This window comes from Galeopterus variegatus, unplaced genomic scaffold, assembly GCF_000696425.1.
Source record: "Galeopterus variegatus unplaced genomic scaffold, G_variegatus-3.0.2 Scaffold1438, whole genome shotgun sequence".
In the NCBI taxonomy this organism is placed as follows: domain Eukaryota; kingdom Metazoa; phylum Chordata; class Mammalia; order Dermoptera; family Cynocephalidae; genus Galeopterus; species Galeopterus variegatus.
In genome coordinates this window covers 133,887-160,402 of record NW_007727549.1, presented here as the reverse complement: position 1 = coordinate 160,402, position 26,516 = coordinate 133,887, and the positions used below count along the sequence as shown (strand labels likewise).

The 26,516-nt window shown below is 52.6% G+C and overlaps 3 protein-coding genes across 9 annotated transcripts in view; 1 reads left to right on the top strand and 2 right to left on the bottom strand.

Annotated features, from left to right (window-relative positions):
- The window catches only part of ECE2 (endothelin converting enzyme 2), a 31,553-nt gene extending 24,210 nt beyond the window's left edge, over positions 1–7,343 (bottom strand). Inside the window, exons 1-3 of one of the 3 annotated variants that reach the window (XR_550794.1) lie at positions 7,131–7,326; positions 1,969–2,252; positions 1,117–1,458 (exon numbers count right to left, since the gene is read on the bottom strand). Coding sequence is in view for 2 of the 3 variants with exons in the window: in XM_008577006.1 (XP_008575228.1) it covers positions 1,171–1,458; positions 1,969–2,252; positions 7,131–7,326 (768 nt within the window). In the remaining variant the exon portion in view is untranslated. Of the gene's footprint in view, positions 1–177; positions 1,459–1,968; positions 2,253–7,130 lie in introns of those variants that run through there. The other 2 variants (XM_008577006.1, XM_008577007.1) reach the window with 2 other exon arrangements.
- Positions 7,344–7,560: 217 nt separating this feature from the next.
- ALG3 (ALG3, alpha-1,3- mannosyltransferase) lies at positions 7,561–14,232 on the top strand. 5 transcript variants are annotated; one of them, XM_008577000.1, is made up of 9 exons: positions 7,561–7,702; positions 10,743–10,842; positions 10,940–11,087; positions 11,191–11,351; positions 11,824–11,944; positions 12,374–12,579; positions 12,727–12,803; positions 13,586–13,730; positions 13,892–14,232. In XM_008577000.1, exons 2-9 carry the CDS (start codon positions 10,769–10,771, stop codon positions 14,052–14,054), a joined length of 1,095 nt encoding a protein of 364 aa, XP_008575222.1. In that variant the 5' UTR covers positions 7,561–7,702; positions 10,743–10,768; the 3' UTR covers positions 14,055–14,232. The 5 variants fall into 5 exon arrangements, with proteins under 5 accessions (XP_008575222.1, XP_008575220.1, XP_008575224.1 ...); XM_008576998.1 differs by lacking the exon at positions 7,561–7,702 and adding an exon at positions 8,033–8,252; XM_008577002.1 differs by lacking the exon at positions 7,561–7,702 and adding an exon at positions 8,051–8,215.
- Positions 14,233–26,143, bottom strand: VWA5B2 (von Willebrand factor A domain containing 5B2). Its single transcript, XM_008576997.1, has 19 exons — positions 26,005–26,143; positions 25,749–25,919; positions 23,178–23,397; positions 22,840–22,997; positions 22,145–22,276; positions 21,801–21,925; positions 21,246–21,401; positions 20,612–20,722; positions 20,323–20,531; positions 20,125–20,236; positions 19,423–19,608; positions 18,123–18,294; positions 17,720–18,033; positions 17,033–17,222; positions 16,574–16,927; positions 15,673–15,810; positions 15,493–15,576; positions 15,192–15,412; positions 14,233–15,105 (listed from the first exon to the last, which is right to left on the bottom strand). Exons 1-19 carry the CDS (start codon positions 26,141–26,143, stop codon positions 14,557–14,559), a joined length of 3,741 nt encoding a protein of 1,246 aa, XP_008575219.1. The 3' UTR covers positions 14,233–14,556.
- Positions 26,144–26,516: the final 373 nt, after the last annotated feature.

Genomic DNA, 26,516 nt, shown 5'->3' with positions numbered 1-26,516 from the left:
CCAGTCTGGTCTGAAGACCCGGCGGCTGGCGGCGTCGGACAGCGCGCGCAGCCAGGGATGTTTGGCTGCGTATTTGCATGAGCTTCCCGCCCTCCTGAGCCCAGCCCTCCGGGCCATCCCTCACCCTCACCCCTGTCTGGCGTGTCCCCAGCCTCAGCCTCTTTCTAAGGGACTTCCTCAGCACATTTGTATTTTTATATCCGACTCTTTGTTTACTGGCTCTGCTCATGTTTCCTGCTCCCCCCTCAGTCTCGGTCACGCTCTTCTGCGCCTGGCAGACAAGATGGGTGTTGAGACTGGGGTGGGACAAGTCCCCAACATGGTAACCAACCACATGGCCAGTCTGCCCAGGCCTGACCCCAGGAAGCTCTCTGGCAGACCCCCTCCCTTCCAAGGTATCACCTTCCAAGGGCCAGATCTGATTTTACCTTGGACCCAAGTCTTGCCCCTGGGAATCCAAATGGGGACTGCTGTGCACCTTTGGATGACTTCTGTGGCCCTGGAGATGTTCTCAACCCAGGGGTGTCCTTTGTAAATGTTCCTTCATCCTCACTGTACCAGGAGTGTGTGAATAAACACAGACCTCCCTGTGTGTGTGTGGCCACTGCTTCAGTCTGCTCAGGAGCCAGGCCAAAATGGGAGGGGGGCAGGTACTTGGGAATCTTAGTTCATGTTGCTGGTGAGGGAGGGTTGCCAAATGAATACAGGCATGCCAACCTGGTCTGGAAACATTACGATGTGGACTCCTTGGGTACATGTACAGCCCAAGCAGGACACGTCATCAGTGTTGGACTGGAGCTGGGGTCAGAAATATAAAGCAATCTAGATTCAAAGCCTGCAGCCTCTTGTGAATAAATCCAGGTTGGATGGAGGTCTCTGAGGCTGGCTGGTGTACAGAGGGGTTGTGCTGACCTTTACCCCAGGGGATGAATCACTGGTGGTTCGGTATGGTGGGGGAGGAGGTTGGAGAACCTAGGAGACTTCTAAGGAATCTAAGAAGGAAGCCAGAAACCTGGGATCTGAGATCTAGCTGGACCTGGGCTGTTAGACATGAAGCCTCTGGGATGTGAGCACCTTGGACCCAATCCCAAGACCTGAGTTGGGAATTCAAACTACCTGAGGAGCCCAGTGAAGAATGGCAGGGAGGGCTGGAGGACCATGCCTCTGGTCTCACAGCTGAATGGCACTAAGGAAGTCTTCATGATCTGAGTCCTGAAGGAAGCAGGGTGAGGTGGGAGGCCTGGGGGGTGAGAAGATCTGGGCCCCCAGGGCCAGCTGGGCCACACTGAGCTTTCCACCTTTGTGCATGACGTAGAGATGGAAGTGGAAACCGCTGCCATAGGTTGCATGCTTCAGAGACCAGCCATAATGGGCTTGGGCATAGTGTTTTGTCCGAAAGTGGGGGGCAGCAGAGGTCATTGAGATGAACCGGCCCCCAGGGACCAGCACCCGGCTCACCTGCAAGGCAAACAAAGAAGCCACCGGTGAAGAGTGCACTTTCAGGTTCTCACAGGTCAGTACTTCTCCAGATGATCTCCCAGTCAAACCTCAGGTACTACCCTACATCCGGTAGTTCAGGCTTTCCATGGCAAATAGTGAGCCACCTTCTCTGCCCCTGGCCATTCCATGGGGGTAGGAGCATGGGAGTAATGTTAGGTGGGAGAGGCACTGCTTTCCTATCAGCTGCTCACCTTCCCAGTCTGTGTGGCCTGTCTAGAACCTGGCTGCTGCTCCTTCATCTCCATGGTAACCTAGTAGCCAAACATCAGCATTTGTGAACCTAGCCACTCCAGCCCTCTCTAATCTTGACCCAGCTTAACCCTTCCTTTCCTTCAGAAAACCACACCCCTGAGGTTGACCCACCACCTGCTCCAAAACATGCTTTCTTCTGTCTTCTTCCAATCTCCTGAAACCTCAACCCCTCATCTCCACCTCTTGATCTGCCTTCTTGTCTTGATGCTCCCTCACCTCACTCAGCACCTGGTCCACAGTGTGGACACCTTCAGAGGACACGGTCCAGGGATCCTGTTCCCCAGCCAGCAGGGCATCCAATGTGCCCTTCTCAAGCACCACATCAAAGGAGCCACTGGGGAAGCCCAGTGCCCGCACATCCATGGTCTCCCAGCGCAGCTTGGGCACGTGGGCATAGCAAGCCTGCATGGCAGCCACCACTACTGATGAGTAGTCCACACTGGTCACATCAGGGAAGCCTCCGAGGAACAGATCGTAGCTCAGGGCACTGTTCCCGCAACCTGGGGTGGGAAGGAATGGGTGGCAAAAGAGCTAGATTAGCTTTGGTTCTCACCTCTCAATGATTATCCATCCACTCTTGGCCCCATTTCTCTCAGCCCAACCCCTTCAGTACTGAGAAGAGACAGTAGTGCAGAAAGAGTATGAACCTTGGAATCACACAGACCTGGGCACAAACCCCGGCTCTATCATTCCCAGCTGTGTGGACTAGGGCAAGTTGTTTAAATACTAGAAACTTGAATTTCCTTTTCAGAAAAATAAGGATAACAATATCTAGTCTACATGCAGAATGTGACCCATTAAATTTAAGAACTGAAACAGCTGGAGAGTAGCTGAAGGAGCTCTGAACTTGGGAGTTCAAAGATCTGAATTCTGATATCCCTAGTCACACAGCCATAGCAAATCAACTCTTAGAGCCTCAGTTTCCTCACTCAGGATAGGGATAATATTGACATTATTAGGACCACCATATTATTAGGATAATATTATTATATACTAGTATTATCATAATCCCTAACCCCATAGAGAACCTTGAAAAATACCAACCCTGGGAAGGCTTCATGTTAGGGGTTATTATCCTACTTTGTTTTCCAATGAGGAATTAACAGTTGAAGGGGAAACTAGGTGGGGACACAGTGGAGCTGATGCCTCGTAACTCCTTATTTTTGGGGCGGCTGGCCAGTATTGGAATCTGAATCCTTGGCCTTTGATCCCTTGTAATTTTTAATGTATGTGTTGAGCACTACATACTGGGCTCTGCTGGTAAATAAGAGTTCCTGCCTTCAAAAAGCTCATGCTCTGGTGGGATGAACAAATGTGTAGTCAGGAAATTACCATATAATGTGATAGTGTTTCAACAGAGACAGGCTGTGAGAGCACATGGGAGGGCCAAGTTTCAGGGGAGCTGATAACCATGCAGAGTCTTGAAAAAGAGTCTTGAAAACTTTCCCATTCTTTGGTGGGAAGTGCCTGGAAAGGAGTCCCAAAGAGGGCAGGACCAAATTAGAGAAGGGGTGAAGGTTAGAGGAATGGACGTGGATCTACAGCCCAATGGTCATGACTTCTTTAGACGATCCAGTGGCCTCTTTCAGGCCCCCTTTGGCCAGTCTCAGCCTGAGAACTGGGCTGGATGACAGCTCTTGGCAGCCCCACATGGGGATCCCAGCTCTAAGGATTAGGTCGTCTGTAATCCCCATTTGTCTGCCTAAGAGGATCACAGGATCAGCAGCAATTGCGATAGCCCTAATCTTGCAGGGCTTGGCACCTGAACAGGGTACCCAGAAGCAGCTGAGGACCGGTCCTCAGCTGCCCCCTCCTGTCTTCCTCTTCAGGCCCTGGGGCTGAGAGAGAGTGTGGTCTTGCCTGGGAAAACTCAACACATGCTTCTACAAGTTGGAGTCACACAAGTTCTGGTAGGTGCAGTACATGAGATGGGGGGGGAGGGGAGTGCAGGTAAGGATAGCTGAATAGGAGAACCTGACTCAGTTCTAGGCTGAAATCCCACTGGGTTCTCTGACCCACAATCCCTTTGTCACCCCACACCTGACCTCATATGCCTGCAGAGTTCTGTCTAAATGTGGACAAACCCAAATTTCCTTCCTTTGTTCACCTAGTACAGGATGTCATCCTCCAAGAGAACTTTACCAAAACTTTACCAAAGATGAAGGGAGAACAAAATCTGACCACAGGACCAGTCATGCTCACAAAGCAGTGATTTCTGATTCTGTTGCCTCAGTGATTTGGGGCCAGCAGCTAAGATGGGGCTTGGGAAGGCCACTGCCTTCCAAGGTAGGGCCTTAGGGAAGCAGAGCCCTGGAGAACTGATCCAAATCCGAGAACGTGTCACATGGGGGCCCAGAGCTATGTGGATTCTAACTCAACATGAAGAGATTGAGATGTAAGCCAGAATGCCAATTTGCTAATTTATAACAGGAAAAATAGCCATCATGGGGACTACACAGTTGAATCCTCTGGTCAGTCCCTTTCCTCTCCATAAGAAACCTAAACTGGAAGCCAAATTATGATCAGAAGATTTCTAGAGAGCATGGAGTCAAGCAAGGATTGATAATCAGAGAATATGACAGCAAAGCTGGGACAGCCATCCATATGCATTCACCTGCTATGAAGATATTTTAGCCATAGGGACCAGACACACAAGTCCTTATGAAGGGTACTCTGTTCTCTGAACAGTCCTGGATAAAGTGCTTCTGACACCCATTTTCAATAATAATGATAGCTAACAGTCATTGAACATGAGGTACTATGCTAAGCATTTTGTAAGACTTATCTGTTTATTTTCACAGAAGAACCATATAGAAGATACTAATATTATCATTACCATTTTCTAGATAGGAAAACTGAGGAAAGTGAGTAAGGAATTTTCGCAAGGTCACACAGTCAGTGACAGAGCCAGAATTTGGACCCAGGTCTGTCTCGCCCCAGAGCTAGAGCTCTTAAATCACTATGCTCAACTGCCTCCTGGTTTTCAAGAGGCCTATTCATCTTAAATCCATCTTTAGCTATATCAGTATGACCATTAGGCTATAATTCACAATAAAGTCATTTTACCAGTTTCAACAGAGTTCTAGAAGCCTCTCTACACCCATCTGTGTGGTGCAGCACGAGAAGCTGAAGCTCTGGAGGCTGAAGGCACCCTTATTTCATCACTTACTTACTGACTGCATGATGGTAGTGGACACTGTCAGTGCTCTGACCAGATCCCCTTGCAGTCCTTTTTTTCTTCTTTTTTTAAATTCAGATGTAAAAATTAGCTTGTACCCTTGGAATACTTTTACTAATCTTTTGTATGTCCCTAGGTTTTGGTGTGTGTTTGCTTCCATCAGTTTGCATCTATAAGTCTTCAGGCTGAAACTACCCCCAGGGAAACTTTCCCTAAGATCACAATTTTGTTTTGCCTCTTCCCCTTCTCTCTTCCCCCATCTCTTACCAACTTCTCCTGGGAGCACTTTCTTTACAAATGACAGGGACATGAATCCTTATCTCAGGATTTGCTTTTGGGGAACCCAACCTAAGACACGGACCTACAGTAGGGGTTGTTAAATCCAGTTTGCCACCTGTTTTTGTAAACAAAGTTTCACTGAAACACAGCTATTGTCATTTTGTATGTCTTGCCTATAGCTGCTTTTCCACTACAACAGCAGGACTGAGTAGTTGTGACAGAAACTGTTTAGCCTGCAATGCCTAAAATATTTACTATCTGGACATTTTCAGAAAAAGTTTACACATCCTTAACCTAGAGTAAGTCTCTTATAACTCACCTGTAGAGGTTGTCATAAGCATTAAATAAGTTAGAAAGGGCTCAACACATTCCCCGGTGCCTACCAGGTGTTCAACCTGTGTTTGTTGAGGTGGAATGTAACAGAGTACTTTCCAAGTTGTGGGTCCTGTTCTTAGGTATTGCGGATTTTGTCTGGAAAGTTTTCCCTTTTGATTTTTAGACTTTTCACTCTTCTTATCCAGAAAAGGATACCTCCCAGCCAAGCAGATTTTAAGGCAATGTTACTCTGCCAATCACCAGCTTGAGAATCAGCTGTGGGGCCTGTAGAAAATACAGATTCGTGGGACCCACCTTAGACCATGCCTGGAATTAGAATCTCAGGGTGGGTTCCAGCTTTCTACATGATTCGGATGCGTGCTAAAGCTTGAAAAACACAGATCTATGGTAAATCTATAAATAAATGCAATGGTTTAAAATCACAAAATTCTAGAAAGTGTTTACCTCTGGGGGGAAGGGGTTTGGGGAGGACCACACAGAAAACCTTGAATATATATGGAGCTTTTAATTTTGCCAGGCATTGTTCTAGGTATCTTTCATACTCATTCAATCATTTTAAAATCTGGTAAGTAAGTACTTTTTAAAGGCTGAGAAAATCGAAGTAAGTATTTTGTTGGGTTACACAGCTAATATAAGCTGAGCCAAGATCAACATAATTAGCTGTCTCCAGAGTCCAAGCTCTTAACCACTAGGTTATACTTCCTTTCTAGTCCTAGTAATGTTCTATTTCTTAAACTAATTGGAGTAGTAAGCAAACGTATTAGATCTGTTATTTATACCTTACATATATTCTGTACATAAATGTCTTTTATATGTATTAAATATTTCACTTAAACATACAAAGGCTTTTACAAAAAGCAAAACAAAAACTGTAATTGGAAGGAAACCCGTTGCTCATTCAAACTTCACTAGAGCCTTCAAGGCTGACAGTGGGAGAGAACCCCGAGGGGGCAGTTGGAATCTCTGAGCCCCACCTTGCGTCCCAGCACTTCCCTTTGGGGGAATCACAATCTTGGCTGCAATCTTCCCTCCTACCTCAGAGGGCGCTGTTCTCACCCTCACTTCGCACCGGGCATAGGACCAAATTTCAGTTAGGGCTCTGAGAGTGATGAGATAGTAACTCACTCCAGGTGACTCTTTCTCTGAGGCACCAGGTGCCCATCGCCGCAAAAAGAAAAGCGTAGGCATTGTGCTCGACGAGCCTACATGTGCCTTAAAGTTCAGAATGGGCTCATGACTTGTACTAAGTTATATAGTCAATTAGCGCTGGGACGTAAACTCGGTCCTCTGAGCTCTCCAGTGCCCAAGGCTGCCTTTCCAGGGTCTGGAACAGGGTCCTGGGTCACCCCCACGCTCAGACCCCGAGGGACTGTCTTTCTCCGGAGGGCCCCCAGACTGACAATCTCTTACTCCTGTTTGTCCTAGCTAAATACAGCCGGGATTCTCAAGGCATTGGATCCCGGCTCCCAACTGGAGCGTACTTTTGAGAGGGATAAACAGACTAGAGGAAAGCAGACTGGGCGAGGCCGGTGCGGGGCGGGTCCAGCCAGCTGCACTTGGGCAGGGTAGCGCCAGGACTACCTACCTAGCACGAGGATACGGTCCTCGGGCCGCAGTTCCGGCTCTAGGAGGGCACGGAAGGAGGAGAAATTGCCGAACCACTCGTAGGGGGCAGAGTCGGCCGCGCCTCGGTAGCGCCGGTCCCAGTACTGGACCTCTCGGTACCCGCAGTTCCGCTCCGGTAACTCCGGCGAGGACGCTGGAACCCCGGGAGAAGCCATGCTCTCAGCAGCAGGGTGGTCAGAGCCGCAGCCTATGTAGCCAATCCGGAGGGTGGGATGCAGGAGGCGCGGCCTTGTGTCTCCGCCCACCACCTGCCGTTGCCCAACACAAACACGTGGAACTTCCGTTCTCTGCCAAGTGCACTTCGAAGAATCCTCCGACTAGGAAATCTACAAGGTCCAGCTCCTGAATCCTCCGGCTCTAGCGCCCACTCACTTTCCGAGAGCCACACGTATGGTGTCAGACTCACTCGGGTGTTCTCTCATTTTTCCAGTTTGAACAGCTCTTTCCATTAAGAACTCTGAAAGTTAATGAAACATCCATCTCTTCTCAAGTCGTTTTTAGTACCCGGAAGTCTCTGAGAGGAGGCTGGAGGTGCGTGGATATGAGCTTTGCGCTCCAGAAGAGACAAGATATTCCCAAGGCAGGCGTAGCGGGATGCTAGGCTTGGGAGGGTGGGGGGAAAGGTAGGGAACGTTGTTTTTCTGGGCAAATGTTCATTCTGCATTAGCGCTCGTGTGCCCAGGGTCTGATATATACTGAGGAGTAAGTTTGTTCCTTGTCGTACGGAGCGTGTAGTGCATCAGAGGAGACAGAAGTGGAAAAAATAAACTCTGGCTATTCCGGTCAGCGCTTAATACAGTGGGACGCCTGGCGCAGGAGCGGAACCTAAGTGTCGAAGGGTCGGGTTTCCGGGGTGTGGACACATACGAAAGGCGCACCGGCAAAATGGCGGCTGGGCCGCGGAAACGCGGCCGGACCAGTGCCGCAGCCCAGGCAGCGGGACTCTGCGGGCAGTGGCTGCAGCGCACCTGGCAAGAGCGGCGCCTCCTGCTGCAGGAGCCGCGCTACACTCTGCTAGTGGCCGCCTGCCTCTGCCTGGCGGAGGTGGGCATCACCTTCTGGGTCATTCACAGGGTGGCATGTGAGTGCGCCGACGGGGAGGGGAGGGGAGGGAGGGCTACCTGAACCCCCGACCTAAACTGGGGCTCAGACCTGGAACTCAAAACCAGAATGCACGTGTACTCATTCATCATTTGCAGACCCATATCCCTTACCCGAGCCCCAAGCCTGCTCGACAGAAAACCCAATTGTGATCCCGACCGCGTGATGGAGGGAGCGACCCTAGAGTTTGCCTTTCTGCCCTGAAAATGTATCCTGCCAGGCTAAGAAAGCAAACCGTCCTGGAAGTCAGAAAACCTAGGCCAGAATTAACGTACTACTGCTGTTGCTTGTCTCCGTAGCTTTGGACACGTCACTTTCCCTCCCGGATCTCGGTTTTCTCATCTTTTCAATTCTGAGATCTTGAAAGTCCCTTCTCAACGATGGCATTTTCTGACCACTTGAGGCATTATTGGAGTCTTCTTTCCAGGCTGAATCTAAACGCCGGGCTTAAGGCACCTGGCTTTCTTGCTAAAGATCATTAACTCAACGAATACTTATTGAGTGTTTATTACATGCCAAACATTATGCTAGGTGCCAGAGACGCATTTCCGACTTGGGTATGTGGGTCTGGACAAAGATAAGTTAGCAGGCAATTACAGTGCATCATATTTATCATGATAGTGATAAGACAGGATGCTATGAAGGACATAGGAGGGCACTTAAGGCAGACCTGAAGAGTCAGGGGAGGCTTCTTAGAGGTCCCCCCGAAAGGTGGGAACTAGACAGTTGAGGAAAGATGGACAAGGGGCGGGGAGAGAGTGTTCTAGGAAGAAAGGATCCTCTATCAAAAACCTCCAATCAAAAAAGAGAGCCTGAGGCCGGCCCATGGCTCACTGGGTAGAGTGCGGTGCTGATAACACCAAGGCCACGGGTTCGGATCCTATATAGGGATGGCCGGTTTGCTCACTGGCTGAGTGTGGTGCTGACAACACCAAGCCAAGGGTTGAGATCCCCTTACTGGTCATCTTTAAAAAAAATAATAAAAATAAAAAAGAGAGAGCCTGGTTCTTTTGAGGAACTGAAAGATTCTTTTAGAGCTGGAATGTAGAAATCAAATGAGGGTAGGAGTGAGAGATAAAATTGCAGAAGTGGAGACCAGACAGTGAAGGTATTTGAAAGCCTTGTTAAGGAGAAAGCACGGTGGTTAAGAACTTGGGAACCTGTGAGTTCCAGTCCCATCTCTACTGATTATTGATATTAAGCTAGTCACTTAACCTAATTAACTCTTAGGTTTCTCTTTAAAAAATGGGAATAATACAGTTTGGTCTTTATCTTAAGAGCCTTGGGGAATTATTGAAGGATTTTAAGCAGGGAGACCAGATATGATTTGTATTTTAGGAAGAGCTCTCTGGTGCAGGGTGGAAAATATGTTGTAGTGGGGTGAAAGTACAAGTTGGGAGCCTAATTAGGAGGCTGTTGTATCATTGAAATTAGATTGGGCCTAATTATATTAGGCCCCAATTTTTTTTTTAATCTTTTTTTTTTTTTTAGATTTTATTTTGTCGATATAAACTGTGGTTGATTATTGTGGCCCATTACCGAAACCTCCCTCCCTCCTCCCTCTCCCCCCTCCCACCTAACAATGTCCTTTCTGTATGTTTGTCGTGTCAACTTCAAGGAATTGTAATTGTTATGTCTTCTTCTCCCCCCCATTTTGTGTGTGTGTGTGTATTTATTTATTTATTTATTTTTATCTCCCACCAATAAGTGAGAACATGTGGTATTTCTCTTTCTGTGCCTGACTTGTTTCACTTAATATTCTCTCAAGGTCCATCTATGTTGTTGCAAATGTAGGCCCAAATTTGAATATATATTACTAAAGAAGAATGAGATAGTACAGATATTTGGGATGAAGAGTAGGCAGGACTTCTTGACTGAGGGATGGAGATGAGAGAAAAGGAAGTATCAAAGATGTTACCCAGGGGCCGGCCCGGTGGCGCACTGCTATAGTGTGCCGCTTGGGAAGCGCGGTGGCGCTCCCACCGAGGGTTCGGATCCCACATACAGACCGGTTCCCGCTCACTGGCTGAGTGAGGGGCGGGAGCAACACCGAGGGTTGCGAGCAACACTGAGGGTTGCGATCCCGTGGCCGGTCCCAGTCCGGTGCGGGTGCGACACTGAGGGTTGCGATCCGTTGCCGGTCACGAAAAAAGAAAAAAAAAAAAAAAAAAGATGTTACCCAGGTCTGTGACCTGGGCAGCTAGGAGGTTGATGGTGCCATTCTATAGAAACCAGGAAGGGAAGCAGATTTGGAGTGAGAGGAAAGATCATGAGTTCAATTATAGACATGTTGAGTTTGAGATGCCTGGGTTCATCCAGAGAATGTCAGATGGGCAGTTAGGTAAGAGGTGGTGATGGAAGCACTGGGAATAAGCTGGAACTCTTCTTTGATGGTACGGAGGCATGGGGGTGGCAAGGGACAGACAAGTTCTGGACTCAGAAGTAACCAGATCATCTTGTCCTTTTCCAGACACAGAGATCGACTGGAAGGCCTACATGGCCCAAGTGGAGGGTGTCATCAATGGCACCTATGACTATACCCAACTGCAGGGTGACACTGGACCTCTTGTGTGAGTGGGGATAGAAGGTTCAGGGAGGATGTGAAGGGCTTACAGAATACCAGGCTGAGTGGCCTGATGCAGGCTCACATTCCCTCTCATCTTTCAGGTACCCAGCTGGCTTTGTGTACATCTTTATGGGGCTATACTATGCCACTGGCCGGGGCACTGACATCTTCATGGCCCAGAACATCTTTGCTGTGCTCTACCTGGCCACCTTGCTGCTCGTTTTCTTGATCTACCACCAGACCTGCAAGGTGAGTCCATGCTACCAGGACCAGAGGGCTCCAACCCGGGAGGGCTGAGGAGTGGGGATGGCTTGATGAGCTGACCTTGTTCCCCACTGTGCCCACCACTCAGGTACCTCCCTTCGTCTTTTTCTTCATGTGCTGTGCCTCTTACCGTGTGCACTCCATCTTTGTGCTGCGACTCTTCAATGACCCAGTGGCCATGGCTCTGCTCTTCCTCAGTATCAACCTCCTGCTGGCCCAGCGCTGGGGCTGGGGCTGCTGCTGTTTCAGGTTAACACCCTTCCCTTCTGGGCCCCGCTCTCACTTTCTGCATTTCTCTCTTTCTCCCCAGTTTTCTGCAGCAGAGGGAGTAAGGGAGTGGCCAGACAGTGTAGGTCACTGAGGGCCCCACGAGGCAAGTCCAGAATCTGTAGAAAGCTATAGAAAGTCTTCTCCCACACACATGCCCTCTTCCCATCCTTTCTTCCCTCCAGACAGCATCCACTGTTGGAGCTGGTCCTTGCACATTCTAAATACTCAACATATGCTCCCTTATTCTGGGCATAGAGACTAGGTGTCTGTCCCCTCCCTCCAGCCTCCTCCCAGACCACCTTACCCATCCTCCAGCAGTTCTGAGTGTGGGCCCCATCCTGGAGCTTGGCATGTTGGGGAGGAGTTGCTGTAGTGGTGAGGGATACATCTTTGGGTGGGGTGCATGGCTCTGGAACTGATCTCCACCCTTCCGCTCCCCTGCCCACCCCAGCCTGGCAGTCTCTGTGAAGATGAATGTGCTGCTCTTCGCCCCTGGTTTACTCTTCCTTCTCCTGACGCAGTTTGGCTTCCGTGGGGCTCTCCCCAAGCTGGGCATCTGTGCTGTCCTTCAGGTACCCCATACCTCACCCTTCCCCTTTCTAATGAAGGGTAGGCCACTTGTCTGGCCTCCTTCCATCCCTGAGACTTCTTTAAAGCCAAGAAACAGTGTTTTGGAGTTGATTCTGAGCTGGGCAGCCACTGTCTCTGAGCTTTAGTTTCCTTAGGTGTAAAATAAGGGTATTGAACTAGATGGTCTTTGGGAGCCTTTCTAGCTCTGCCCATTTATGATTTGGTGAACCCAAACCTTAGAGCATTATACCTGCCTCCACATCTTCTTTGGCCCCAGGCTGTGGCCAGGGGTGGGGGCGAGGGGTGGCTTTCCTGCTATTACTGGTGGAAATTAGGGAACCTCTGAGACGTTTTTCCCACTCCCCTCAGTGATTAGCATGAAGGCTGGGAGCGAGCCTCAGCAGCTCTGCTGACATGACACTCATCCTCAGGTGGTGCTGGGGCTGCCCTTCCTGATGGAGAACCCTGTTGGCTACCTGTCCCGCTCCTTTGACCTTGGCCGCCAGTTTCTTTTCCGCTGGACAGTGAACTGGCGCTTCCTCCCCGAGGCCCTCTTCCTGAATCGTGTTTTCCACCTGGCCCTGTTGGCCGCCCACCTCACCCTGCTCTTCCTGTTTGCCCTCTGCAGGTGGCACAGGTGAGAAGCGGGGGGCAAGAGTTGGGGGAAGGAGTGAAGGGCCTAGGCCTTAGGGGCTGCTTGAGAAAGATGTTAAGTTCTTTGGGCTGAATCTAGAGTTTGGCCCATGATGGGGGCTTGATAAATGTCTGAATGGCTTTTCCCCAGGACAGGGGAAAGTATCCTGTCGCTGCTGAAGGATCCCTCCAAAAGGAAGGTTCCACCCCAGCCCCTCACACCCAATCATATCCTTTAAATCGTGGGAACATAAGTCTTGCTCTCTCCAGGTGCAGACAGGGCTCTGGTCAGTTAGCCGCATATAGTTAGTGACATGGGGGGAGTGAAAGGGAGCCCATTCATAGAGCTCCTCTTTTGCACCAAACACTGTACTGAGCACATTACGTATTGAAACATTTTGTTCTTAATTCTAAATATTGAGATACCATTATGAGTGCTCACTCTGTGCCTAGTACTGTCCTAAAATATTTACATACATTCTTACATTTAAAGTTCACAAGTAACCCTGAGATAGGGGAGATACTCTTTTTTTTTTTAAAAAAGATGACCGGTAAGGGGATCTTAACCCTTGACTTGGTGTTGTCAGCACCACGCTCAGCCAGTGAGCGAACCGGCCATCCCTATATGGGATCCGAACCCGTGGCCTTGGTGTTATCAGCACCGCACCCTCCCGAGTGAGCCACGGGCCGGCCCGGGAGATACTCTTATTGTCATTTTACAGATGATAAAATTAAAGCTTTAAGGGTTAAATAACTTACCAACATCAATCACACAGCTAGTAAGTGAGGGATTCAAACTACAGGCCTTATGGCCCTATGTGTTAGTCTCCATATTAGATTGAGGAACAGGTCCAGAGAGGTTAAGAAACTTGCCCAAAGGCCTACATCTAGGAATAGCAGAGCCAGGGGGCTCTATCTGACCCCAAACCTTTTGCCCTTCTCTTTTGGGACAACTCACCCACCCCAAACTTCTGCCCCTTCTCCTGCCCTTGGCCTTGACCACTGCATACAGATCGTTTCTACCCTCTTCACTTCCAACTTCATTGGCATCTGCTTCAGCCGCTCCCTCCACTACCAGTTCTATGTCTGGTATTTCCATACACTGCCCTACCTCCTGTGGGCCACACCTGCACGCTGGCTCACACACCTGCTCAGGTACTGGCTGGGACAACCTGGGGGAGTGGGTGGGACTAGGGAGCTCTTTATCCCAGTCTGTGGCCATGGAGGGGTTTGGGGTGTGTGTCTAGGGCATGAGGAGCTAAAGGGCTGCAGGCCTTGAAACTGGACCAAAACTGGAGCCTATTTCTCATCTCCAGGTTGCTGGTGTTGGGGCTCATTGAGCTTTCCTGGAATACATACCCTTCCACATCCTGCAGCTCTGCTGCCCTGCACTTGTGCCATGCCGTCATCCTGCTGCAGCTCTGGCTGGGTCCGCAGCCTTTCCCCAAGAGCAACCAGCACAGCAAGAAAGCCCACTGAAATCCACCCCTTTCCCTCCAGTCCACTTGTAGGACCCTGGGTGGCATGGATTCTGTGCCCTTTTGAATAAACCTTGCCAAGTCCACCTCTGTGCAGCCTACTCAGAGGTTGAGGCAGCTGGTGCCTGGACCAAGCTGTAAGGGGCATGTATGGGGCAGATAAAGAATTCACTCAGGCAGTCCTAAGAGGCACTTTATTGCATAGGATTTGGGGACTGTGGCTCTCTCCCTTTCCACTGTGCAGCACGGAGCTCAGAGCACAGAGGGGAAGGGGCGAGGGGTAGTAAGAGCCACTCAGCAGGGAGGGGAGGGTTCATGGGGTGGGAGAAGCAGGAGAGAGCACAGGCAGGCACTTGTGGGGGCAAGAGGATTCTGGGGAGGGAGGGAGAAGCAGTGGGGGACAGGCCGACACCTGCCTACCCCTTCCCAGCACCAAGAGACTGGCTCTGGGTGGCAGTGATTTGAGTGTGTTGAGGAACACCAGCCGGAGCAGCTGGCAGCCCTCACACATTTGCTGGGCTGTAGCAGAGTAGGTGTAACTGCAAGTTCTGGTCCCAGTGGCGCAGCAGTAGGAAGAGCCCCCTAGCTGCAGCCTTGAGGGCGGCCAGGTCAAGGCCATCAGGCAGGTGCTGGGCCCGTAGCCAGCCATCAGCTTTGGCTGCTGTCAGTTCCCACTCACCGAAGGTGGAGGCGCAGCGGTGCTCCAGCCACGCGAGCGCCACGGCTGTGGCCCAGGTCCGGCCCCGCAGGTCGGCTCCACTTAGCCCTTCTGCCCCCTCTGAGGTCTCAGTGTCTGAGCCCCGCCCACTGTCCACTTGGCCTGGACCCTCGGAGCCCAAGCTGGGGGATGGGCTGCAGGAGGCTGTGGCACTGTCGCCCTGGCCAACACCAGGGCCCAGGAGTGCCCAGGGAGATGAGGCCGAGGTGGGGCTGAGGCTGGCCCGGTGCGCTGCGAAAGGTGAGGCACGGCACAGGCGCTCCTGTGGGATGCACACCGCGGCACAGAAGGGCATGTCCAGGCGGAAGGAGCCTGGTGCCTCCTGTAGCCGCACCTGAGGAGAGAGGAGGTGGGGGGAGAAGTGAGCTGAGACAGCGGCCCGGCCCTGGTGATGCCACCCTCCACCTCCCGAGTCCTCACCAAAGGCAGGTAGTCGTGGTTGCTTTCATTGCTGCCTTCTCTGGCATGGCCAGGGTCGGGGCTGCAGTGTCTGTGATGGCGGCTCACGCTGAGCCTAGAGGGAGGCTGGGGGGGCAGGTGGTGATGACCTCCAGTGGGGGTTTTGGGGTTCCCCAAAGCAGACTTGGAGTTGTCGTTTTGGTCAAGGTCCCAGGCTCCTGACGGAGAGCCTCCCTGAAGTCCTACAGTGGGGCAAATCAGTGCTAACAGGTGGTCTCTAAGCTCAGTTGCTCCCTACCTTTTCCCCACACTTGGATGTTACCTTTAGTGTGTACAACTGTGGGCAGAGGAGTTGCACCTAGATGGCCCTGAGAGGCAGAAGGGGTTCCTGGGGGCTCAGCTGGTTCTGTAGGGACACAGGGGACAGGAGTCAGGTTCATCCAGGAAAGTGGTCAGTGAGGTGAGAACTGCACCTGAGAGGTCACCAAGGGAGGGCCCCTACCTGAGCTCTGCACCTGCAGGGCCCCAGGCAGGACCTCCCTAGTAGTAGCATCCACAGCTATGGGGCAAGTGAAACGGGATGGGGCAGAGCTGACCTTGCTTGTCTGAAGGGCTCGAAGCCAGCATTTCCGAGCATGGCCTGTGAAACCAAGGAGCAGCATGCTGACCTCCTACCACCTCCCCACTACAGAGGGATTCATAGAAAAAAATCTCAATGTTCCCACAGCTTCTGCCTCTGTCCACTTTTGAACACAGTGGAATGCCTTCTCAAGCCTAGAACCAGCTCAGACTCCCCAACTTTGACAAGAAGTGGTCAGGCTGAACCCTCAACCCATAGCAGGACAAGGGCCCCATGGTCACCCAGAAATTCAACACTCTGGACACCACCCAGAGGAAGAATTGACTGTGGCACCTTTTCCTCCACCCCATAGAACTTTCTGCAAGGATGAAAATGTTCTGTCTGCATAATCCAAAATGATAGCCACTAGTCACACTTGAGCAATTCAAGTGTAGCTAGTGAAACTGAGGAACTGCAATTTTAACTTTATTTAATTTTAATAGTCTTTTCCTGAAAGACAGAGATTTGTTTTTGTGTCATGGGCACTGTGAATCATTACAAGATCATATTTCTCTGTGCTGGCTGTTAGGAAGCTTGTCAGTTTGGGGCCCAATCCTTGCAAGAGTATATAACCTCATGGCATGCATCTTTAATATAACCTCATTCTTAGCTTTCTTTTATTTTCACTTTTTCTTATTGCTCTGCTTAACTTTTTATCTTGTCAGTGTGGTGAGCCACCTTAAATTCTTTGTGAACAAGGCGAGGTATAGAGTGATCAAACACAAGACCTATACTTCTGCCACTTTCTGCCCCATGCCCAGTTAGGGCCCACTTAGCAACTCACCCTGGTCAGCTGTGGTCTCAGGCCCTTCTCGAAGAGCCAGCTGCTCATTGTCTCGAACCACGGAGGCTGCTGTCAGCCGGTGGAGTGCTTGGTCCCAAGCAGCTTCTCTTACAGGGGGTGACAGAAGCTGTGAGCCATCCCCAGACCCCCACAATGTCTCCAGCCCAATGCCCACCTCCCAGCACATAGGCTGCTCTCCACACAGGGCCCGGATCACCACATGGCATCGTGGAGCCTGTGGAGGCAGTGGCACTACTGGAGGGGCTGACTCCTGATTGGAGGGCACAGCCGTGAACAAGAAGGGTGGTTCCATCAACATGTCCCAGTCCATGGGAGCTGGGGAGAGCAGGTGTCCTGGGGAGAGGAGATGGTAGGTGCATGGACAGTGTGGTGCCCTGGGCTCCACATCCCCAAGGCCTCCTTGGTGTCAGGGAGCCCAGCTCCCCATCCAATCCTTACCTGAGTCATCAAGGCCCTGTCCCAACTGTTGGCCTGGCTCAGGGTGTGGCCCATCTGGTGCTGCACCCAGAGAAGGGTGTCGGGGTTGGTTGGGGACTGAGTTTGCCTGGCCAGGTGGGGACGAGAGGCTTCGGCCAGCCAGAGCTGCTCTGCGCCGCCGGCCCAGCACCTCAGCACTCAAGGTACCCGCCTGCATGTAAGATGTGAGGGCTGCTGGTCAAGGAATGCAGAGCTCTGGCCTTCATACATACATACACACACAGTGGGCTACATACCCCTTGTCTGGAGCCTTGGGTGGCTGCTTACCACCCCTGGGAGGAAGGCCAAGCTCCTTATAGCCTACAAGGACCTCTGGCCCTGAGCTCCTTCCCAGTGTCATCTCACTACATTCCTTATTTCCCACTTAAGATTGTTTGTTTCTATATTTTGGCATATGTCTTTTCCCTCTTTGCCTGGCCAACTTCTACTAACTCTTCCAGACATGGCTCTTACTTTCCTGATCCCCTCAGACAGTTAGTTGCCCTGACTCTGAGCCCCCATAATACCATGTCCCAGTACTCATCATTATAGATTTACCCATTTATCTCTCTAGCTAGACTTAATAGTAAACACTGCACAATGGCTGGCACACAGCAGGGGTTAAATGTTTGCTGGATACATGGTGGCTGATTGTGGGCTGAATCTCACCTTGAATGGAGCTGGTGGGTGTACGGGGAGGGGGCAGGAGCGACACCCTGCAGGTTCTCCCCAGGCCAGGCCGCGGCAGCCCTGCTGAGAAGGGGGATCCAAGAGAGCGCTACCCTCGGGGGAACCAGGGCCCTGGGAACCTGGGGACTCGCTGCTGCCTGTGGAACCTGGGCCTGGCTCAGGGCTGGCAGAGCAGTGGGTGAGCACATACTGCTCCCGGATGTATGAGGACTGGAAGATGCGGTGCCATATGGCTGTGTCTGAGGAGGGGTTGGGTCCAGCGTCAGTGACTGGGTCTGTTAGAGCATCAGCACCTGCTGGGAGGCAGAAGAATGGACCCCAGCCCTGACCCCTCCCATTATCCACTCCTCCAACACGGCCACACATATACCCAAGCACTCACTCTGCTCTGAGTCCCCTGCAGCCCATGCGCTGGACAGCTCCGCTGACACAGTGCCTGTTCCCAGTGGCTCTGAGGTGCCAGTGGGCTCAGTGCCAGGGCTGGCGGCAGATGGGGCCTCCTCTGGGGATGGGAACATAGACCCACCCAAGCTCTGCCAGCCAGGCTCTTGGCCCTAGAGAGAATATCATTGGAAAGAAAATTGATTGTGGTTATACACTGCCTCTCTTCAAGCAGGATTTTAAGATGGTTCACAGGAAGAAGCAATAAAGCTAATAAGCCAGAAACAAAAAAACACTTCTAATGAAGGAGAAAGGAAATGTGTTAACTATAAGGGATATTAAAGCTGCATGGAGGTAAGCTTTAGGTTTGGCCCTGAACTTCCTGGCAGCCAGTCAAAGAGACAAACATTCTATTATATAGGTTTCATGATCAAAAAGGAGGAAGCATGCTTAGTTCTTCTAGAGAGATAGAGCTTTTTTTTTTTTGTCTTTTGTCTTTTTCCGTGTCCGGCAACGGATCGCAACCCTCAGTGTTGCCCCTGTACCGGACCGGGGACCGGCAACGGAATCGCAACCCTCGGTGTCGCTCCCGCGCCTCGCTCAGCCAGTGAGCGGGAACCGGTCTGTATGTGGGATCCGAACCCTCGGGCGGAGCGCTGCCGCGCTTCCCAAGCGGCGCACTATCCAGTGCGCCACCAGGCCGGCCCCAAGAGATAGAGCTTTTTGTAAAAAAAAAAAATGCTACCATTTCTGCAACTCATACTGCGTGTCAAGTATTCTGCCAAGAGCACTCACATTACAACCTCTAATTACAACAAACTCTGAAAAACATCATTTACATATGAGGAAATGGACTTGGAGAGGTTAAGTGACTTGCTCAAATCAAATGGCTAATAAGTGGCAGAGCTGGGGTTCGAGACTGCACCTGCCTTGTGTTCATGTGTCACTAAGTGTTACAAAAATGTGTCAGATGGTGCTTTCTATAGGGCACCATGTGAAGTAATGGGCAACAGTTTGACAAAAGTCTTACAGCAAATGCTAGAGCTGTTCTCTGTGGCCATGTGCTTTAGTGACCTTTGGTAAAAAACCAAGGGAAACACTTTACAGGACAGTTCAGGGGAAGACTCCATGAGGGGGCAGGATGCAGTCACCTGGGGGGCCCAGTGTGGCTTCTGTGAAGCCCTAGGGTCTAGTAGGGGAGCTTGGCAGAGAGAAGCACAGGGAATGGAAGAAGGGTTTAGAAGAGCTGCAGGGACTTCAGCCATCCCAGGCCCACATGCCTCACTCCAGCCCAGACCTACCCCTGGTGTGTGGGGCCGGAAGCCATCCACCCTGAAGAGTGAGCAGTAACCGAGCAGCTGGTCCCCAGGGTAGAGTGCTGGGATCTCCCGGGGGGTCAGCAGTGCCTCCATGGCATCAGGCACAAACCAGTCCACAGAAATGTCACTCAAAGCAGGCTCCAGTGCCTTTCGCAGAGCCTGCAGCAGCTGTGGGGAGTGGCCAGAGGATGACATGGGGGAGAGAAGTGTCACACAGCCAAACAGAGGAGGAGGGCCACCCTTCCCCTGATGCCATCTGTCCAGTCCCTGGGCTAATGGGGAGCAGGGTCAGGCTAGGGTTGGGAGAAGGAATGGGTGTAGAAGGAAGCAGGCGGACTGAGCACTCAGTCCTCAGAGCTTGGTCTGTCTCCTGGCCTGAACTTTACCACGTGGTTGAGGCAAGATGGCTAGGGTGAGGCTCAGTTCCAGAACAAAACTGAGAATAAGATTTGGGGGGTGGTCAGAGCCTGTGTCCCCACACCTTTGGACTTCCACATTACTCCACAGCAGCACCAATATCTCTTCCCCTGATTGGTGTCTCAGGCAGAGGGGAGATTGTAGTGAGGAGAAGTCCTGGTGAGGGTGCCAGGAGACCCTGTGGCCTGACTGAGTTCTGTTTCAGACTCAATGTGTAACTTGGGAGGATTTCCAGCAGTAGGGAACAGGGCCCAGGCTCAAGCTCACCATGGGCTGCAGCCTCTCTCCTGGCCTCAGGAAGTAGGCCTGGCCCCTGCTGAGGGCAGACAGACCCTGGAGCAGCTGGTGGCAGGCAGGCCCCAGCCCAAAGGAGAAGCACCTGACAAGGGAAAGGAAGCAGCTGTGACCTTCGAGAGCCCCTTGGGAGGGGTCAGTCTTAGGCACCTGGCTCTGCATGCTCCATACCTGGCTGCCCCCCTGTGCCACCTCATGAGCTCCAGGGTTTGGTGAGTAGTGGCGGCCATGGGTGAGGCAGCAGTGAGCAGAAACAGCTGACGAGGGTAGGCTCTGTGCTGGGGCTGCCCTATGGCCCAGTCAAGTGCAGCCAGCACATCTGGGGGATCACTTGCAGCCTTCAGGGTCTCAATGCTCTCACAGAGCAGCTGCATAGTGTCCTGGGGAGAGAAGGCACAGTCTGGGCCACACTGGGCTGCAACATCTCCATGAGGCCCCCACATAGCTGGACCACACTCACATCACTACAAGGCCGGCTCTCAGGGAAGAGTGGCTGCACTGACGTCCCAAACATGGCCAGGTTAATGAGCGTCTGGAGTGGTAGAGACTTCACAGCCAAAACAATCGCATCCTAGGGAGGGCCAGGGAGGGCAGCGTGAGGCAGGCACCACGGGCACTGGTAGGGAGCAAGGGATGCCAGATTGCTTGCCTTCTCCAGGCCATAGTTAAAATTGGGGTTGCTGCATGAGGTAATCTGGGAGAGGCCCTGCATGTGTGAGAAAGTCTCTGTCCAAGTAAGACCCTGGGAGTGTGCAGAAGATTCTGAGTGTGTGTGAGAGATGTTTGTGCATGGGACTCTGCAGGTGTATGTAGAACTTGAGTCTGTGACTCTGTGTATGAAGAGACTCTTGGAATCTGGGAGAGACATATGTATGTGTGAGTAGGAGAAAGAGAGGCCATGAGAGTGTGCATGTGTGTTTGGGTTTGGGGCAGGGCTGCTGTCTAAGGGATTCCCCAAGGGGTTGCTGCCTGGTTTCTCTTTGGAAAATGGTGTTTTAAGCAACAAGGCAACTCCTGGCTTGGAGAGGCTACCCCCAGTCCACCTCACACCCGCTCACTCCCTGCAGGCATGCCCACACTGTGCCCCCACAGGCCTTGTGTGCTGCACTGCTGCCATCCAACAGGAAGATGAGCTCCCGAGTAGCTGTAGCCAGGTGGCCGGGCTTGGAACTAAGGTCTGGGCAGAAGCTCAGCACCAGCACGGGGTTCAGCAGGATGTCCTTGTGAAAGCGTCGCTGCAGGAACCACATCTGAGCAAGGGAGCTCCAAATCAACTGGGGCCAGACTTAGTGCAACTCTGACCAGGGTGGGCAGTGGGACCCAGCCCTGGGGCCTTTTTCTATCTGATCCACCCAGAGCGGATACCTTTTTGTAGTAATTTGAATAAAAGCAGGGGCAGGTGGCTGTCCTCTGCCTACCTCAGAACTAGCCTCCATCCTCTGAGACACATACCAGAGAGACTCACAAGAGGGCTCCCTCCTCTGACAATACTCATCTGTACTTCATGATGGTGGGTGGCAACTATTGAGGTCTTGCCAAGAAAAGAGGTCCCCCTCCCATCCCCATGTGAGCCTGTTTGCCTGCTCCTTATGCATAAATGCAGCCAGCAATGAAGCCAGGAGCCAGACCAGGACCCCATGCAGCCATACCTGTCGGTCCCCATCACTGTCCCTTCGCTGCAGTCTCTGGAAATCTCGGCGGGCCCTCACCTGGGCCTCATATTCTGCTGAGCTCAGGCTGCCGGCCTCCAGCATCAGGTGTGGCTGATGGGGCTCTGAGAGGAGGGGACACAACTGTGTCAGGGAAGTAAGTGCCTGCCTCTGGAGCCCAACTGCCCAGTCCCATTGTTGTGGGAGGGTCCTGCATCTTGGGGCCCACCCTCACAGATGACTCAGTCTATATGGCTTGGGGCCCAGAAAACTATACTTGAAAAATGCTGCCTGGGTCGTTCTGAAGTAGGTCAGAGCTGGCCCACTGTGTCCCCATCTCTCACCACTGGGGTGCAGCAGGATCTCCAAGGCCCGGTCACAGTGATGGCCCTCTGCCAGTGTGACACAGATGGTGGCTGCAGAGCTGGCATGAGGAGGGGCATCTGCCCGTAGGGCATGAGAGGGGCTCTCCAGGCCTGAGGGACATAAAGGCAGGGACAGGTGATGGTCACTTCACCCCAAGCCAGTACTAAGAGCACAAACATCACCTTCCCAGAAGACAGTGGCTGTGGGCAGGGATCATGGCTGATTCAGCTCAGCTCTCAGAGTCTAATCTTCAGGGTCAGATGAACAAGGAAGGATTTGACTGCTTTCATGGTTTGGGGAGCAGATTCCCAGCTCTGTTCCTGGCTGTTCAAAGAGTTATACATCAACCAATTGCTAATTTAGCATATTCCCCCCGCCTCTCCAACAAGAAAAATCCACCTCATCACTTGGACTCATCCCATTGTATCTCTCTTCCCATTGGTGGGTGGGGTGGGATATGAATAAATTACATTGATAAAACTAGGGCTGGGGTGTTGGGTAGAAGTGGCCAGGGTGGGCTCCCAGCATTATCCTGGAGGTTATTAAGGCTTAGGTCCTTGTCTTCCTTTTGTGCTATGTTCCTCCCATCTCTGAGCCTTGAATTATTTCCCAGCCAGCTATACTGGGAGGGTGGGCATCTGAAAAGAGGTCAGGCCAGGCCAGATGCACGCACCTGCCAGCAGGCATGGCCCAGTCACCAGCATCTCGAAGGAGAAGGTATATGGGGCAGGACAGCGGGCAGGGCCTGAAAACACGTCCTGAGGGGCAGCCAGCTCCTCCCAGGCCAGGCCTTCCTCCTGAGGGCTGCCCACCCCGAAGCAGCTTGTGGGGCTGGAAGGGAGCATGAGGAGGGTCACTGAGCCACTATGAAGGCCCCTAGCCCCTCTGGCTGAATGGCCCCAGCCCTTCCTCACCCTATCCATCCCCCCAGGCACTCTGCCAAAGCCCCCTCACCCGCACTAGACCCACAGAAGCGGAGGGAGGGACGAAGGGAATCACCATAGGCCCAACCTGTCGTCACAGAGCCCCGGAGGCCTGGGGGGCCCTGGTGGGCCAGGCAGGGCCAGCGGGGTGAACACGGTGGGCAGGGCCACACGCAGCACCCCATCAGGCCTTGAGGGCAGCTCCCGGCTGCTGCGCAGGGTCACTGTCATGGTGCCAGCCGCAGCAATAAGGCCTGTGGGCAGCACCAGCGTGGACCAGGCCTGGGCCAGATCCAAGACAAGATGACCTATGATAATTGAGAAAAGGGGTCAAAGGTGGCTGGAAGCAGAGGAGATAGGGGATGATAAAGGTGGGAGCAAGCACTGAGTCAGGGAGCCTGGGCAAGGGGGACTATGAGTGGCTGGTGCGACAGGGGGCTAACACACTGGTGATGCAGGATGGAGGCATGAGATGAATGATGATGGCAGGAGAGGCAGATTGATGGTGGAAGGATCCAGCTGTTATCAGTAAAGGGAGCAGGGACATCACTCCTCATGGAGGGCTGAGGAGAAGGACATGTTTACTCCCGAGGTCCTAGGGAACCCATACCCATCTGACTTTCTTCCCCGCCTGTCCTTTCCCATTCAACCCTTGCACATTCTAAAGGACCCTCTCATGGATAGACATCTCCCCGTCGCTTGGGACCCACTTGGGACCCACTCTGCTCACAAAAACCCCTGCTCATAAACCTTCAAGGCCTCCCCACCACCCATTAGGGTGGCTCCAGAATTTTCTACCCAGGAGGAGCTTCGGGGCAGCAGTCTGCTTGGAAGCAGGCTAGAGAACATAAAGGTGTATTTGCATACCAAGCACACTGTTTTATTTAGATTGTAGGTTTATTTGGGGACTGGTGGAGCTGTGGAAGTCACCACTGATGCTAAAGGAGTAATGGCCAGGTGCGTGTACCACCTACACAGTCTGGCTCCAGCCCACCTTTACAGCCTATTTTATCTCACTTCCCCACGATAATCATTTGTTCATCTTTTCAAGAAATACTTGCTGAATAAATGAAGGGAAGAAAAAGATGGAAGGAAAGGAAAGAAGGAAGGTAAGGAAGAAAGGGACTTCCATTGTCAGCCAGCTGAGGCTTGGGGACAGCCTGATACAATGGAGAGAGCACAGCATCAGGTTTTGAGTCTCAGCTCTGACTCAGTTGTGTCCTTTGGTAACTCTCTTGTTCTGGGGAGCTTCACTTTCCTTATCCACAAAATGGGGATCATAATAACTATATCTCAAAGATTTTGATGAGGAATAAATGAGAATGTATGCAAAGCACCTAACATGTAAGTGGCTCTTGCTATTATTTTCTTCACCTATAAAGGGGGGAAGTGGAAACACACTTGCGTTACACACCTCTCAGGATTCAAATGAGGTGATACTGGTGACTGTAAACCAAATCACTATAAACATGAGGTATATTATTACCATTATCCAATATAACCTACTTACCAACAGTTGTTTATACCATTGCCCCTACTCTCCGCTTAACCAAATCCTATCCTTCCCTTAGTCAGATGCTGGCTCTACCTCATTCTGGAACATTCCTGGGGCCTCAGCCTAGAGCTCTGGCCTCTAACCACCTGCTCGGCTTCTGCCAACCCTCAGCGCCACTGGAGTCTGTCCTTCTTCTTACCCAGGTGGTAAATCCCATGGGTAGGAATCAAATTAATGTATGAATGAATAAATGAAAGAATGAAGTGCAAGCCACAGAATCTAGCACAGGGCTGGGCTTCCATCCCCTACCCCAGTACTCATTGGGCCCCTTTGTGCCACGTTCTGTGTGAGATGCTGGGACTTGGAGACGATCAAAACCCAGTCCTAAGCTCAGGAGTTAATGCTCCAGAGGGGGAGACAAACATGCAGGCCCGAGACAATTACTCCCTCTAGTAAGAGCTGTAATGAGGTGCACAATAGGCTGGGGAGCAAGGGAAGAGTGCAATTAATTTTATGTGGAGGAGACAGGGAGGGTTTCCCAAGGAGTGACATTTGAGTGGATCTTAAAGGACAAGCACAAATTTGCTTATTAGGAGAAGGGAAGATCGAGCAGGGAGGTGTAAAAGGACCTGTCAGTGTGGTCAGTGCTTGCCATACTTGGTGTGTGTGAGGAGGTGGGGGTTGGCGGGTGGGGTGAGGGTGGTGGAAGAATGGAATGGGTTGAGAGTGAGGGCCTTGGCTGCTAGGCAGAGGAGTTTGCACTTGATCTAGGAGAGAGCCCATTCACATGGGGACTGGCTGAGGAGGTGTGTAACCTAAATGGTGAGGGGCTGTAGGGGGGCCAACTGGGGAGGTGCTCCCTGCAGCACCCTGGAAAGACTGTAATCGCTTGGGCAGTAAGGGCGGATGGTGCCCAGCAAGGCTTGTGTTGCCTGCTGTGTCTGTCTCCCTGGTTGCGATTCTCAGGCCAGGCCTTGGGCCAATACCCAGCACCTGGCGCAAACCAGGTGCACAAGTCCTCGACTGTTGAATAAAGGGAGAATCAATGAATGAAAAACTCAGTGCCTCGAGGAAGAAGGGGGAGGGGCGGGCCGCGGGGCGAGTGCAGGCACCTGAGCAGCCGCTGGTTTTGAGAAGCGCGGGGTGCGGGCGTGCTGGACTCACCCTGCGCGCAGCGGCGGGGGGTTGAGGTCCCCAACCCGGGGCCCAGCGCGCGGCAGCAGGCGGCCTGCGAGCGGCGCCGGCTCTGCAGCTGGAAGGAGACTCGCCGTCCGGCCGCCTCGGCCTCGAAGCCGGATACCACCTCTGCCTCAGCCAGCGGGTACACGAACACGCCTAGGGGGAAGGGCGGGCAGGAGGCGGCGTCGGACTCCGCCCGGCACCCGCTCCCCACCAGCCCGCGCCCCCGCTCGGCCCTCACCGTCCACCGGCTGCGGCTGCGGGTTGTGGTAGGTGAGCCGGGCCCGCAGGCTCAGGCAGGGTCCGTTGGCGCAGGCCCGGACCCAGGAGTCCGTGAGGGGCAGCGGCGTCCAGCTGGAGGGGCAGTACAGGCCCGGCATGGTGCCAGGAGGACGGCCCTGGGGGGCGGGGTCGCCGGGTGAGTCCAGGGCGCCCCACCCGCGCTCCTGGACGCGGGCCGCCCGAGTCTGACTCCGGCACCGGCACGCGGGTCTGCAGAGGGCGCGAGGCTGTGCCGGGGGCTCCCGCCAGGCCGACAGGTGGCAGGGGAGATAAGAAGGGGGCGGGGGGAATGGCGAGATGGGTATCCTCACCCGTTACCTGGGAAGCCGGGGCGGAGCGCAGCTCGGGGCAGCTAGGGGACCCGGTGAGCCGAGGGTTAATGATTAACCCGCGCTCCGGGCGCCCTACAGTCCCGCCGCCAGCTCCACTGGGGGTTGGCGGGCGCGGGGGGGGGGGGGGGGGGGGGGGGGG